General features: G+C 38.1%; 1 protein-coding gene and 1 long non-coding RNA gene across 10 annotated transcripts in view; one reads left to right on the top strand and one right to left on the bottom strand.

Moving 5' to 3' along the window:
* The window catches only part of LOC101746875 (neurabin-1), a 60135-nt gene extending 45917 nt beyond the window's left edge, over positions 1-14218 (top strand). For 6 of the 9 annotated variants that reach the window (XM_038014214.2, XM_038014213.2, XM_021352398.3 and 3 more), the window contains 10 exons: positions 667-819; positions 1070-1225; positions 2943-3054; positions 4621-4993; positions 5869-6001; positions 6767-6853; positions 7374-7467; positions 9236-9385; positions 10437-10564; positions 12322-14218. In XM_038014214.2, coding sequence (XP_037870142.1) covers positions 667-819; positions 1070-1225; positions 2943-3054; positions 4621-4993; positions 5869-6001; positions 6767-6853; positions 7374-7467; positions 9236-9385; positions 10437-10564; positions 12322-12558 — 1623 coding nt within the window. In that variant the 3' untranslated portion in view covers positions 12559-14218. The remainder of the gene's footprint in view (positions 1-666; positions 820-1069; positions 1226-2942; positions 3055-4620; positions 4994-5868; positions 6002-6766; positions 6854-7373; positions 7468-9235; positions 9386-10436; positions 10565-12321) is intronic. The other 3 variants (XM_021352399.3, XM_038014217.2, XM_038014216.2) reach the window with 3 other exon arrangements.
* LOC134199728 (uncharacterized) lies at positions 9914-10489 on the bottom strand. The gene is made up of 2 exons (XR_009974342.1): positions 10349-10489; positions 9914-10192 (listed from the first exon to the last, which is right to left on the bottom strand). It is a non-coding gene; the product is annotated as an uncharacterized LOC134199728 (long non-coding RNA).
* Positions 14219-14956: the final 738 nt, after the last annotated feature.

The raw sequence follows: 14956 nt of genomic DNA, 5'->3' as shown, positions 1-14956 counted from the left end.
GCGTGGGAAATTTCATACTCCTCCGGACGCGCAATTTTCGTAAAAAGGGGTACAAAGTTTTTGCTTCACATATTAATTTATAGATATTCAAAAACTAAAGCCGCTTTCAAACTACGCTATAATATAATAGCATATAGTTCATAGCACAACAATATCGCACACTATACATTGTTATGGACACGTTCACACTGTATTGTACTACATGTATCGTCTTCTCGCATTAAAACTGTATAATCTCAAAACTTACTAATTTTACTGGAGAGTGTTTTAAAGGTTTAACATGTGATTGTTTAACATGGGTTTTTAATAATTATCGTCTTTGCAATATTTATTATTTATTTTTTACCAGTTACATTATCTGTCTTATATAGTAAGATAAAATTATGTATTAATTTTGTTAAAAGTATTCAAAACATAGGTAAACTAAAAAAAAAACTAAAACTATGCTCTTTTGACAGTATAAATTTATGAAAAAAAATACTGGTGATACCAAATGTTTCCGCATATTAACTCAATTTCGAATATTTTAGGAAATTGTACACTTTTAATGCGAAAAGACGATATATTATTGGCTAAGTCTAGGCCGCTATACTATATGGCACTATATTATAGCGTAGTCTGAAAGCAGCTTAACGATTAAATATATGACGTATGTGTTGTGTTCAGTTGATGGGCATGGAGGCCGGAGGCGGTGCGAGCGAGGAGATCAGCTCGCGGGTGCGCGAGTGGTGCTCCCAGCGCGCGCCCGACGACCACCTGCGGAGGGCGCTGGCCGCCGCCGCCGACACCGCGCGCCGGGCGCACACCAAGTACGACAAGGTACAACTGCACTGTGTCCAGTTTTTTTACAATAAAATCATATTTTCTTACACTATTTTTAATTCAAATTTATTAAAATTTATTTTTAAACCGCATAAATATCTACAATACAGTTATACAAACTATACTGGATGAAACCTTTGAACTCATATCTCAAGACGGGTGGCGCATTTACGTTGTTGTTGTCCATGGACAACTCCGTTAACCACTTAACATCTCATTACATCATACAACTAATTTGTGTGGGCAGGCGCGGCGGGCACTGCGCGAGTGGCGGCGCACGCGCGCGCTGGTCCGCGCCCGCGAGGAGTGGTGGAGCGCGGCGCTGCGGGAAGCGCACCGGGAGTACGCCGCCGCGCTCTCCGCGCTGCACGACCGCGTCGCCAGGCTCGAGGTGCTGCTGCTCGTACGTACCCTCGTGCTACTTGCTACTTAACTATGTGCTAACAATTAAAGAAATATAAAAAAAAAAACACTTATAAACAAGAACAGACAAAACACACATTTTCCATCAAACATATGTTTAATGAATGAAAGACTTAATGACATGTACTATGATCATTTTTCGAAAATGATTGATGATTATTATAAATAAAGAAAAAAAAACTATTGATGCATGATGCATTAATCACATAAAATCAATATAATTTAATGTCTAATTTTTGCATTAAAATTTTTATTTACATTCATGTTATGCCTCTTTCTGTTTAGTTATGGTTTGTTTTGTGTCTTTTGATTTACTACGAGATACACTTGTCTGCTGAATATTTTAACTCAGATTGACTTTTATGAATGATAATCCCAGATAAATTATTAATTGATCTATTAATATTTATAGAAGAGCTATTAAAAAGTCATCATTGATTTATTATGACTTTTTAATAGCATTTCTATAATAATTATAAGTGTGTTCATTCATGTTTTTGTAATTCAGACTGGTAAATTCAATTTAATTATTATACATGAAACTAGGAGTGGGTAATATCGGTTTTGCCGCGTATCGAATCGTATCTATATATCGAGTATCAATATCGGATACTGAATCTATATATTTTCTGAATCTATATATTGATGGATGCTAGTAGATTTTGTCGACTTATGATATTTGAGATTTGAAACGATACGCTGATATAATATCGTAGTAGATATAGATTTAAGTCAACGTTATACGCTTGGTTTTCTGATATCAATTTATAATATGATCTTAAAGTAATAAAAAGAACATGAAAATAAAAATATCAAAAAAACTTTCCTTCATGCTTTTACCAGGCTTAGGACTGGCTACATTATTTTCAGTTTTTAGTATTTTGTGTCTTAATTTAAAATTACAAAATATACCAAAAGAGTGTAGATTTCAACAGTTTAATACAAACACAAGAAATAAACTCAATTATTTGGATTCAACTAAAAATAGAAAAATGTGTACTTTAAAAATCAAACACAAAATACTTTTAAGTATTTATAAACACTTGTCCAAAAATTCTAGTTCAAGGTCAAAGCGCGTGAAATTAAATTCAACGGTGCAAATAGGCTATACTGCATTCAAGTTAGGGTCGAAAGTTGAAACTTCTTTCCTAAATTGTATCCTGCTGATACGCTAAGAATAATCTACAGACATATGGACTTAAATATAAGGTTTACAATTGTATGGATAATGCCTCTTTCTGTTTCATTCATCACATGATATCCCTATCGTACGCTCACTCTGGCCGATTCGATACGAACCAAACGAATATTGCTGATATTCACGAATCGGTACGTTATGCCGATGCGCATCACATCGAGCAATATCGTGTATCGGCTGATATCGATATATAGATTTCGATTCACGAATCGGTACGATATGCCGATGCCATCACATCGAGCAATATCGTGTATCGGCTGATATCGATATATAGATTTCGTGCGCGGCGATATCGGATTCAACGATATTTCTGCGATATATAGATATTGAATCTATATACGATTTATATCACCCACTCCTACATGAAACTAAAACGGTACTCAGCATCATTATATTTGTATTAAAAAAAAATTGAAGATTAATGTAATTGATGGAAGTTGTGTTTGTGTGTTAATTTAAAAAAGAATAAATTTCAAAAACATGATATATCATTTGTAAGGAAACCCAAAAGAAGGCTGGTCTTCCGGTTATGTTGCCGCACGAGCCGTCGGCGCGACGAGAGACGCCGCCTCTCCCACGCAGACCTGATCCGGATCCTTTACTCATCAATAGTTAGTAAATGTTTTAATTACATTAGAAATCAGCGAAGTCGGTATTGTCGATACAATCTTGTGACATTTATCATATATCTTTATATATATATATTTTTTTTCCATATATCAAACGATTTACAGTACGACCGACGTAACTTGGCGAGTCTGAATATAGCCGCAGGTCAACTTTCGCGCATGTACACTCGTAAAAAAAAGTGTTATTAGCATTAATTTTTTTAAATCAAAATACGAATTAAAATTTCCATATACAGGGACCAAGTACAAATAAAATTAATATCAAAACACTATGAGAGAGAAAGCTATAAAAATAACGTAATAAATTAAAGAGAGGTAATAAAAGAATAATAAATTAAGACAGAAAGCGGTAAAAATAACGTAATTAAATTAATTCGAAAGTAAGCCCGAACACTGCCTTCAGTTGCGATCCGCTGTACTGTGCGTTGCCAGATCGTTAGCAACTCTAAATAAAACTGTCAACATCTTTTACGCCTTCTTCTTTTTCTTTTTAAAAAAAAATCAAAAATTATGTTTGTCGGCCGTCGATTTAAAACACTATTATGCTTTGGTGGAATCTTTGTTAACGAATAGTATAAATGCCAAGGGACACTCAATACTAAAACAAATTTAAACACAAATAATCTTAAAACTAAACAAAAAACTGAGCACTAAACAAAAACAGTATAATAATAACAAATCAATGAAAACTTTTGTAGCCGCCCGTACTCAAGACAGAGATAGCGACACGAACACGACACTAATGCTAGCGTGTGAGTGAGACACATTACCGCATACCGAGAATTACCGAATTTATACGATGTCAAGAAAAGGGATGTCCAATATGCGTGTTTGAGGATGTTGTTTAATCGATTTTTTTTCAAATTTATTAAAATTTATATAAAAATATATATTTATATTCCATTTTATAGGAGGTTTAAAATATTCACGAACAGTCCCTATTGTAGTAGTTGTTGATAAATAACTGATATTCAACTAAATCATGTCTTTCAACCAAGAAAATAAAGTGTTATTAGTTTTTTTTTTTATTAAAGATGAAGTCTCGTTTACTAACGACAACATTCAATATGTTTGTAAATCTATTTCATTCATTATCTCATATAAACAAAAATCAATAAATTCCAAACCGATAAAAATCGATTGCGATATTTGATTGAATAAAGGGACGATTGTGTTTACATAGAGTCAATCCCTAGCCTAGACCTCCGCCCCGCGCACGTTGCTCATACCACCATTTGGTTCCTAAAAACGTTTGTGCGCAGCCTTCTGCGCGAAGTTCGGACTCGCCAAGTTACATCGGTCGTATTGTACACGAGGCCTTATTTTGGAATATTACATCGAATGTAAACCTACTAATATAATTTGATTTTAAAATGTCTCTAAAGTTAACTACTATTCCTAGAGTACAATGTGGATAAAAAGCGTCATTGGAAAATAAAAGTAGTTTACGACTATAGTATGTATTAATTTAGATGAAAAATAGTATATTAATCAATTAATAATAATTTCGTCTAAAATTATTATTAAAAGACAATTACGCCTTCACAGATCCTTGGAGTTCGGATAGTGACTTGTCGGATCTGTCTCCTGTCGAAGACGAATACGCTAAAGTGGATAAGTCCGACCGGCGTCGTGAGCCGCCTGACCTCGGTGACGTCACAGCGACATCATGTGATGAACTACCAGCGAACACGGCCACCGCCGAACCTGTCGTTGTTTCGTCACCTCCGATGCCGGTCGCGTCGTCACCGCCAGCCGTGACGTCATCCAGTGCCGTGACCTCATCCAGTGTTACAACGTCCTCGCCAGGGAACGCAGTGACGGTGATTCCTCCACTGCCAGTTACAGTCACGTCTTCCTCTGTTCCTACGCCAATTCCAACGGCAACAGTAGCAGCAACGGGCGGCAGTACAGATTCTATGTGAGTATTGACACACTAATGACCGAGGTCAGAGGCTCTAATTTAATGACGAGGGTGATTATTCAGTAGAGAAAGAGTGAATGACTATTGCCAATGTTATTGTTATTATTTTGAAGTTGTCATCAGTGTTCATCTAACTGGACTGACTAGGAGATGTATGGAAATGGTAGTGCAAGGTAGAGGGGGAAGAGGTCGACCTAAGAAGACATAGATGGAGTGCATGAATGACGATATGAGAGAGAGAGGAGTGAGTGTTGAGATGACGGCTGATAGAAGAGAATGAAAGAGAAAAATTAGCTGTGCCGACCCCGCCTAATGGGTTAAGGTGGAGAAAAAGGCATCTGACTCCAAATACAAAAATAAGTAGTGTGGAGATATATACGACAAAGAGAAGATCTTCCACCAAGCGGGTGATATTGCTCGGTAGACCGACGGTCCTAATGTGGTTGTTTGAAACTTGTATATATGCAAGTCTATCTTGAAAATGTCGTAAGCGAGATGCAGGCATTTGTCAAATATCTTGTGTTTGTATGATGGCTACAGTAGTAATCATTTATGAAGTAAAATTTAATACCTAAAAACACACTTGCATATAATTGAATTAATCTATACTGATATATAAATCTACAGTGGTTTTTACGGATGTTCCGTTATAACTACTGAACCATACATCCGATTGACTTGAAACTTGGTCTCCATGTAGAAAATATGAGTGTTGGACTCCCGAATAATAATAACAATAAATATGTAATAAAGTTAATTTTAAATGGCCAGCGAATCGGGCGAGTACGGCTAGTAATGTTATATCTTTGTATCGTGATTGTTATGGTATTGAGTTAGATACAAGTGAAGTGTAACGTGGTGTGTGCGAGCAGGGCGCTGGACGCGGCGGTGCCCCGCGGCGCGCTGCTGGACACGTCGTGGCACCGCGCGCGCACCGACCTGGCGCGGCACCGCCACCACGCGCACTCGCCGCACTCGCAGCACTCGCTCAGCAACGCCAGCTCGGTACTGCACACCACGTCACTAACGATTGCCGTACAAACTAATGAGATTTTAGTTAAAATGTTTCTTTTTTTTTTTGCCTTTACTTGAAGTGGTCGTAGCCTAAATGATAAGACGTCCGGTGCATTCGTATATAGCGATGCACCGGTGTTCGAATCCCACAGGCGGCTACAAATTTTTCTAATGAAATACGTACTTAACAAATGTTCACGATTGACTTCCACGGTGAAGGAATAACATCGTGTAATAAAAGTGAAACCCGTAAAATTATAATTTGCTTTATATACTGGTGGTAGGACCTCTTGTGAGTCCGCACGGGTAAGTACCACCACCCTGCCTCTTTCTGCCGTGAAGCAGTAATGCGTTTCGGCTTGAAGGATGGGGCAGCCGTTGTAACTATACTGAGATTAGAACTTGTATTTCAAGGTAGGTGGCGCATTTACGTTGTAAATGTCTATGGACTCCCGTGACCACTTAACATTAGGAGGGCCGTGACCTTGTCCACCCACCTAAACAATAAATAAAAAACTTTGGTGAGAAAAATATTAATAATAATAATAAATATTATTAAATTTATCTATCGCTCTACTAGCTTTCAACCGGTAAGACATTTACTAATTATGTGGTCTGGTAATCACGATCCGATTAAGGTAATGAATGACTTATAACAATCTGATTGTTGTCAATTATTTTTATTTAAATCGTTAGTTAAGAAATAATTATGTAATGAACGGTAGTAATATTAAATTGTTGATTGTTCGTTGACAGTACGACGGTCTAGACGATTCCTACAATGATTCTGCGGACGAGTCCCTGAGTGAGTCTACTTCGGGTGCACCGACGCACACTGGCGCTGTAAGTGACAATTCATTAGTACGCGGTGGGACTGGTGGTAGGACCTCTTGTGAGTCCGCACGAGTAAATACCACCACCCCGCCTTATTTCTGCCGTGAAGCAGTAATGTGTTTCGATTTGAAGGGTGGGGCAGCCGTTGTAATTATACTGAGACCTTAGAACTTATATGTCAAGGTGGGTGACGGCATTTACGTCGTAGATGTCTATGGGCTCTGGTGACCACTTAACACCAGGTGGGCTGTGAGCTCGTCCATCTATCTAAGCAATTAAAAAAAAGCTGGTGAATCCACTTAAAATTAAACCAATAAAACCAATAAAAATAGTTAAAATGTCGTAAAACCGTATAATAAAGGTTGTTTGTCTTTTGTCATTGATTGATACGACTGCTTACAAATATTTTGTGCCTGAAGAATTGGGACGTGTGTCGTAATTTTGGAATCCAAAATACAACGCGAATGAGACGTAGCGTCATTGTTTTGATGAATTTTGTTAATTTGATCGTTGATAATTGTGTTCGCAGACAAGAGAAACCCGACAGAGTTGCGGCAGCTCTATAGGGAGCGCCACGGACGACGGCGTGTACTCACGCGAACACCGGCACCACGCCTTATCAGGTACCTAATTCTTCTACTACCTAACTAATTAACATGTTTTTACACGTATCCAACGATATAGACGTGTGTTGTAATTCTACAAAGACATAATATTATAATAGTAGTAGTTAAGACCGAGAACTAAGTTAACACGAGACAGACAATTGAAGACATGAGCGGATGAAGGGCATTTATGATACAATTTGTTAATTTTGAGAAAACAGGCAACAAGCTTTTGTTGCTTGTACTTTTTCTTCGAACATAACTACTTCAACACATGCAATTTCTAAAAATAGCCTTTAAATGCGGAGTTTTAAAGTCTAATATGGTTTATAGGCACATAACACCCGCATTCAATGTAAAAATTCAAAAATCTTAAAAATGGTACTTAACCCCTTCATCCATTCATGTCTTCGATTGTCAAACAAATTGTGTTAACGATAAGGCAAGTAAATAAAAAAAAAACATGATTTTTTCATTTTCAAATGTTTCAAATAAATACAGCACACGTTTATAGTGTTGAAAAGGCTTTATCATTGTTGTGTTTAACTACGCGTCTGTTTCCTCACATTGGCTAGCTTAAGTAACCGCACAGTGCCTCAGTGTAGTGCAGGAGTTCACCAGACAATGTATTTGTATTTTATGTTTGTGGTAACAATCGAGAAGCAATCTTCACTACCTTCAGTGTACGTTTTTAAAATTCACTTAGGCCCTTTTGTATTCTTTAGATTCATTATACTATATATTATGAATTTATTATTATATATAATAATATATATTCATCCTACGGTATATAGGTGTCAGTTTGCTAATACTATTGGTGTATCCACCAGATGTTTACCGATGACCTTTATGTAGCAAATAGCAATTATTTCAAACAAAAAAAAATTACAATGAACGAGGGTAGTTGACCGGTATTGTATGTTATACGATTCATTTAATTGTGAAAATTAATATAATGAAAATTAAATATGACATGATGTGACGTATAACAGAAATGCTTGTATTTGAAAAAATATTTAAAAAAATAGTGTTATATGGTAAAATTTTTTTTTGTAAGGATTAGGAATTGACGTAGCAATTTTCATTTTCCGTAAATTAATTATTATATAGAGTTTATTTTTTTAGACAGATTAAAAATTAAAATTCTTTGATCGACTCCATGAACTATTTAACTTTTTATAATAAAACTACAAAAGTCTGTCAGTTATTAACGCTATTCTTAACAAGTTCTTACACGATTTTAATTTAATAATGAGTTCACGTTATTGCGGTGCTATTGCAAGCGTCTTGATTACGGACAGACTGCGGGTAGGTTGTTAAGGGCCGATTATCTGTATATCCTCTTTCTAGTCCAATTTTGGATTGGAACTTGATAACTATGTATGTAAGTTACGGTAAGGCACATGTAACCAGTCATATATTAGTTACTAGCGACCCGCCCTCGCTTCGCTTCGAAAACTGTATTTTATTATTGATTTCTCCACTGTTTAATGGATGTTATTATACATATAAACATTGCTCTTCAATCACTCTAAAACCGCATAAAAATCCGTTGCGTAGTTTTAAAGATTTAAGCATAGATAGGGATATAGGGACAGAGAAAGCGACTTTGTTTTATACTATGTAGTGATAAGGGCAAGACAGCTGTGAATACAAACCAACCAAGACTTTGGGGCCTTGTGTATATTGCTACCGATAATTGTTCGACGCCATGTGAGGTATTGTGAGGGATGAGTTCGTCCGGCGATCTCCGTAAACAATACCCGTGTACGTACGGGCGGCGCAGGACCGGCGGCGTCCCTGGCGGAGCAGCTGAAGCAAGTGCTGGCGGAGCGGGAGCGGCGCCTCGCCGTGTCCTCGCCGCCCGACCCCGTGCGACTCACCAACGAGCTCGTCGACGAGATCCGCCAGGCCGTCAGCGAGGCCAACGCCAGAGGTGCCCACAGACGCACACACACACCGCCATACACACGCATACTTACCAGACCACACACGTCTCTTTTTTTTCTTTTTTTTTTGATTGCTTAGATGCGTGTACGAGCTCACAGCCCACCCCGTGTTAAGTGGTTACTGGAGCCCATAGACATCTACAACGTAAATGTGCCACACACCTTGAGATTTAAGTTCTAAGGTCTCAGTATTGTTACACGAGGTCCTACCACCAGTACTGTCTCGACGCGCCGCCGTCATATTACTCACCAATATAATTCCTTTACCGGTGGTAGGACCTCTTGTGAGTCCTCACGGGTAGGTATCACCACCCCGCCTATTTCTGCCGTGAAGCAGTGATGCGTTTCGGTTTGAGGGGTAGGGCAGCCGTTGTAACTACTGAGACCTTAGAGCTCATATCTCAAAGTGGGTTGCGTTATTTTCGTTGTAGATTTTTATGGGCTCCGGTAATCACTTAACACCAGGTGGGCTGTGAGCTCGTCCATCTATGCAATAAAAAAAAAAAATATATACGGTCGGTAATTACGCTTTGTATCTATTTACTTCAAAATTTATAAACATCACACTTAGAACAAAAGCATAGATTAGTCGAATTTAATTAAACACTATATTCAGCCTAAAGGTATCGTTTTTGAGATATTTGCCGATCTTAATATTATTCATTGAAACGTCACACATCCTCCAAAACATTTCTCTTCCATGCAGAGTAGTTTTGTTGCGTACTAACTGTATCTATTTATTGTGGGTGCTTAATAATATTGGGTGTTGCTTGCTATATGTTTCGGGAGTGGTTCTGTCAATTAATATAAAATTATCAATTAAAATTAAAATAATTCTCTTTTAAATTTTTTAAATCTCCACCAACAAACGAGCTAAGTACAGCTAAATAAAGAAATTGCTTTACTAAATATCTTTTATAAAATAAATATAATAAGCTCGATATACTCACTTGTGAAGGATTTAAATTAGACGAGTCAATGAAATTAGTCAAATATAAAAGAAAGTGAGAGTTGAGCATCATTGGGTTGTGGTTGTAGTGAAGAAAGCTCCGGCTTGTGTAGTCGGCGGCGAGGTGCCGTGGCAGCCGCTGTCCAGCGCCGTCTCCGAGTCCAGCCTCGTGCCGCCGCCGCAACAACACGCCGTCAACCTGTGGACCAAACAACAGGTACTGCACTCACGCAAACACATACGCACACACGCACACGCGCACAAACTTTAGATGACTTAATATTAGGATTTTTATAGTACATATATGAATAATTAAATACTTTTACTGTACGACAGAGATTTCCTTAATTATTATAAAACTTTATCTTCAAATTCTTTCATCAATTTTTATCTTATTGATACTTGATTTCTAAACACGATCAAGTATATTTAATGAAAGTTTTAAGAAGGACTAATGCCCGTATCTTTAGACGTTTCGTAAAATAGTCCTCCACTCTTAACTCATCCGATGATGCTCGAGAATTCCCTCCAAACTTACTCGAGTTTGGTATTTTTAGTCGACCATTACAATATTCCTCAACTGAGGTAATAATGATGAAAATTTGATCAAGCTAGCATCAAACCCATAGAGTTCTGTAGTCTGTGGTCATTGTTTAATGTCAAAGTCAAGCTGCCGCTGTCTGTTTGACACTAGATGAACTCGTAAATATGTGTGCGTGCGGTAAATCTGAAAGTGTATTATTTATTTTCTAACCTATTATTATTTTAGATTTCGGATCCGGCTTTGTATTTTTATTCGCCGCTTTTGTGCGATTTTGGTTGCATCGTGTTGTTGAAGTGCTTTTCCACAACCACCAGTTTATTATTATATAAATAAAACTTATAATCGCATTGACTTTATTTATCAGGTAGTAAGCAAAATATGTCTGTTATGTAGGTAAATAAAATAAAGAGTTTCAAATGTCTAACCTCGAACTATTTACTTTATTATTAAATATTATCAAACTTAAATTATCAAAATACGCGGGAATCATGCACAGATCCAGGCCATTGCACAACAATATCATATATTTCCATTTGCGGTCCACATACTATTTGGACATTGATAGAAAACTAGCCTTGAGGAACGTTCAAGGTACGTCACGACGTGCCTTCACTTGACAGTTCGCTTACTTCACTCCAGTTGGAAATTTTTCCAAGGACGTTTGAGTGGAGTTTATTTTTACGACTAATCATACCAAAACGCGCGTTGGAGGTTGAGTCGAGTCGAGTTAAGCACGTGTAAACGACTAAAGATACGGGTGTTAGAATTTTTCTTTGTACGACGAATCCATGTCACTGTACAAGCTGTTATAGTACATTGTGCACCAAGGGAGGAATGTCCAAATTTTCTCCCGCGGTGCGCATACTATTTTTTCTCCTACCAAGCCGAAAGTTCGTGGAGTACCGAGCCGGGGCCCAGGGGCGAAGCCCTGCCCGGGGGCAGGGGGGGCGGTGCTCCCCCTGTACTCATGAAAAAAACAATTTAACTGTTTTTAATTTTTTTTATAAACTACTACTAATTGAATAGGAACTCTCTGATGATCTCATCTTTGTTTAATACTTCACTATTAAATTTTATTGCCTTTTGTTTATTTCACTTTTACACTAAATACAATGTTGCAAATTACCCGAGCACAACAATGGTGGAGAATTTTAGGTGCGTGTGAGCAGACGTAGACACTAACGCGCATGCGCACTTGTACCCAGGCAGAAAAGGTTATACTTTCTTCCCTGTACAGCGGGACGAAAACCGAACCTTCGGCGTAAGTAGGAGAAAAAATTAATTTTCAATACTAAAAAGGCTCGTTAAAATTTTATCGACGGATCCATATCACTGTAGAAACTGTAACATTCATTGTTAATATTAAAAAGACTTGAAAAGAATTTGAAATAATTGTGAGTAATTTCAGAATGGTTCTTAAAACATTTTAGGTGTGGCACTGGGTGTCAGGGCTGGGGGAGGGGTTGGAGCGTCACGCTGGCGCGTTCGCCGCCCGCGGCGTGGACGGCGCCTTACTACTGGCGCTCAGCTCCGCCGACCTCAAGCTGCTGGGCCTGCCCGGGGACGAGCGGCGCCGCATGAAACGACGACTCAAAGAACTACGAGCCGCGCACGAGAAGCACCTCAAGGCGCTCAAGAAGGCCGAGAAAAAGGCCAAGAAGAAGTAGCTTCACCGCTCGTCTGCCAAAGAAACGCCCGGTTCGCGCCACTCTTGCGGGACGATGTACCTTTTGTTAAGTTCCTCGCCCCGATTTCTATTTCCTTGTCTGTTGGTAATGCACAAATTGTTTTGCCTAGTTTCTTATTACTTTGTTTGTCGCAATCGGGCACAATACGAACTGTACCTGTTTGTAAATTTAACGTTATTTTTACAGTAAACTATAAAAATGTACGCGCTACTACCATTTCGGAATACTCTGTTTTGACTTCGGGACTCAATACTATTTTCTTATTATGTAACGCTGTTTCTTGCCTTGTTCTAAATTTCTTCATATACATTGAATTGAGTACCGAAAGTAGGTATATTGAGTTCAAAAGTATTTAGAAAATAAATACACCTGTAAAGTGTTCACCTGCGAACCTCGACCGCGACGACGCCCGACGGTAGGCTTGAGCTGTGTCTGATAGCGTACGAGTGCCATCTGACCCATAGCTTAGAGTTTAGTGACTTTAGTCCAGCTTCAAACGAAACAAAACGAAACGTATTTATCGAAAACTTAGACCTAAGATAATAATGAAACTTAAACGATTCACTGATTGAATTATTTTTCAGAACTTTATTGGATTTAACCGAGTAATAAAATTATCTCCATTGTTCCTAAAATTTTTGTATCAATTGCGTCAGTTTTTCGTGAAGTTCTTAGTGAATTAAAGGACTATTTAAAAATACTGGCTCAATCTAGTCATAAGTATGAATTAGCTCTTTGAAGTCAAATATTATAAAAATAATAATGTCTTAGTAATTTCAAATATAGGAATTAGGATAAATTTACTCGTGCGAAAATATCGATCGCGACTACGTATTAATTAACGAGATTGTATTAGATATCGTTTATATACATTTATTTGAATCAAGGACCGCAACTCAATTCTGGTGACTTCGCATTTATTTATATTATTACTGCACAAATTGTACTTAGAAAATGGTGACTGATGTGATTTCCTGTGTTGCTAATGATCTAGAATATCTAAATGTGTAGTGAAAACGAAAATAATAATTCGTCGAACGTGATCTCATTTCATGCAAGAACACCCGACTTATTCTTTCATGTTCTTTTAAGCAGTATTTATTTACCAGAAATCGAAGTGATCGAGATTCTTATGAGATGCCATCAATATTATATTACATTCCATAATTATTTCTGTGTGAGATTTGTATGGTTTAGACTTGCTTTATAGTTTAATTAGGCGACAAGATTATGATTTGTCTAAATCCAAATCTGTATATCCAAGTGTGTGTTTGGTTCCGTAGTTTACATATAATTTTAATGTAAATAATAGTGTTGAATTCGAATTGGAGACTGTGGTGAGCTTGGAGAGTTTTGTGCGACTGAATGTGCCCTGTACATTTAGAATATTTATTTCAGTTAAGATTTAACAATAAATGTAAGTAGTCCATTAACGATTGCCAAAATTGATCAGTACTTTTTTTTGTTTAAATGTTGTTGTTTTTTATACTTTACATTTTCCTTAAATTATTTTTATATTTATTTCGGGACCAAATTAATTTATTACAAACTTTATTAATTTATGTATTTGGATGTGTGTTCAGAAGAAAGATTTTTATTTACGATTTAATTAATTTAATAAACAAACCAAAGTCTTCGATTTACGTTTATTTTATTTTACCCTCTCTAATATTGTTAAGGAGTGAAAAAAATTTGGTTATATTTATTTCTAAGATAACATGGTTTTGAGTAGCTGTCCTTTTATTTTTGTAAATGTGGTTGTGACTATCCAACCTGCAGATTTAATGGTAGTGCTGCACCGTGTAGCCATAGTCCAATACATAATACTGTATAGTAACATTGGAAAATCTATCAATTACAACGAAAATTATATTTAAAACAAACATAAAAAAACCGCTTTCGTGGCAAAAACGCAGGATGAGATGTCCTATGGAGGCGGCCGCTGTTGCTGCGTGGGCGCCAAAACCCGCGCGGCTCGCGGACGTGGATGCGGAGGTCGACTGGTTCCGGGGCACCATGGCAAACATTTGCGATGCCGCCATGCCCCGGGTCGGCCCCCGAGCACCACGTGGGGGTGCGTTCTGATGGTCGCCCGAGATCGCAAGACTCCGAGAGGAGTGCGTGAGGGCGCGCCGCCGGAGCGCACGCCACCGCCGCCGCCGTCGTCGCGACGCTGCGTTCGCGGAGACGGCGGCCCAGCTGCACGCTGACTGTCGTCAAAAGCAGACGGCGCTGCAGCTGGCCATCAGCGAGGCCAAGAAGCAGAGCATGAAGACTCTCCTGGAGTCGCTCGACGAAGATCCCTGGGGGCGCCCATACAAGATGGTTCGCAGGAAACTGCAACCGTGGGCGCTCCCGGTGACCGAGCGGCTCCAGC

Source organism: Bombyx mori, chromosome 11 (assembly GCF_030269925.1).
Source record: "Bombyx mori chromosome 11, ASM3026992v2".
Taxonomy (NCBI): Eukaryota; Metazoa; Arthropoda; class Insecta; order Lepidoptera; family Bombycidae; genus Bombyx; species Bombyx mori.
The sequence above is the reverse complement of the archived record's forward strand: the minus strand, read 5'-3'. Positions and strand labels throughout refer to the sequence as shown.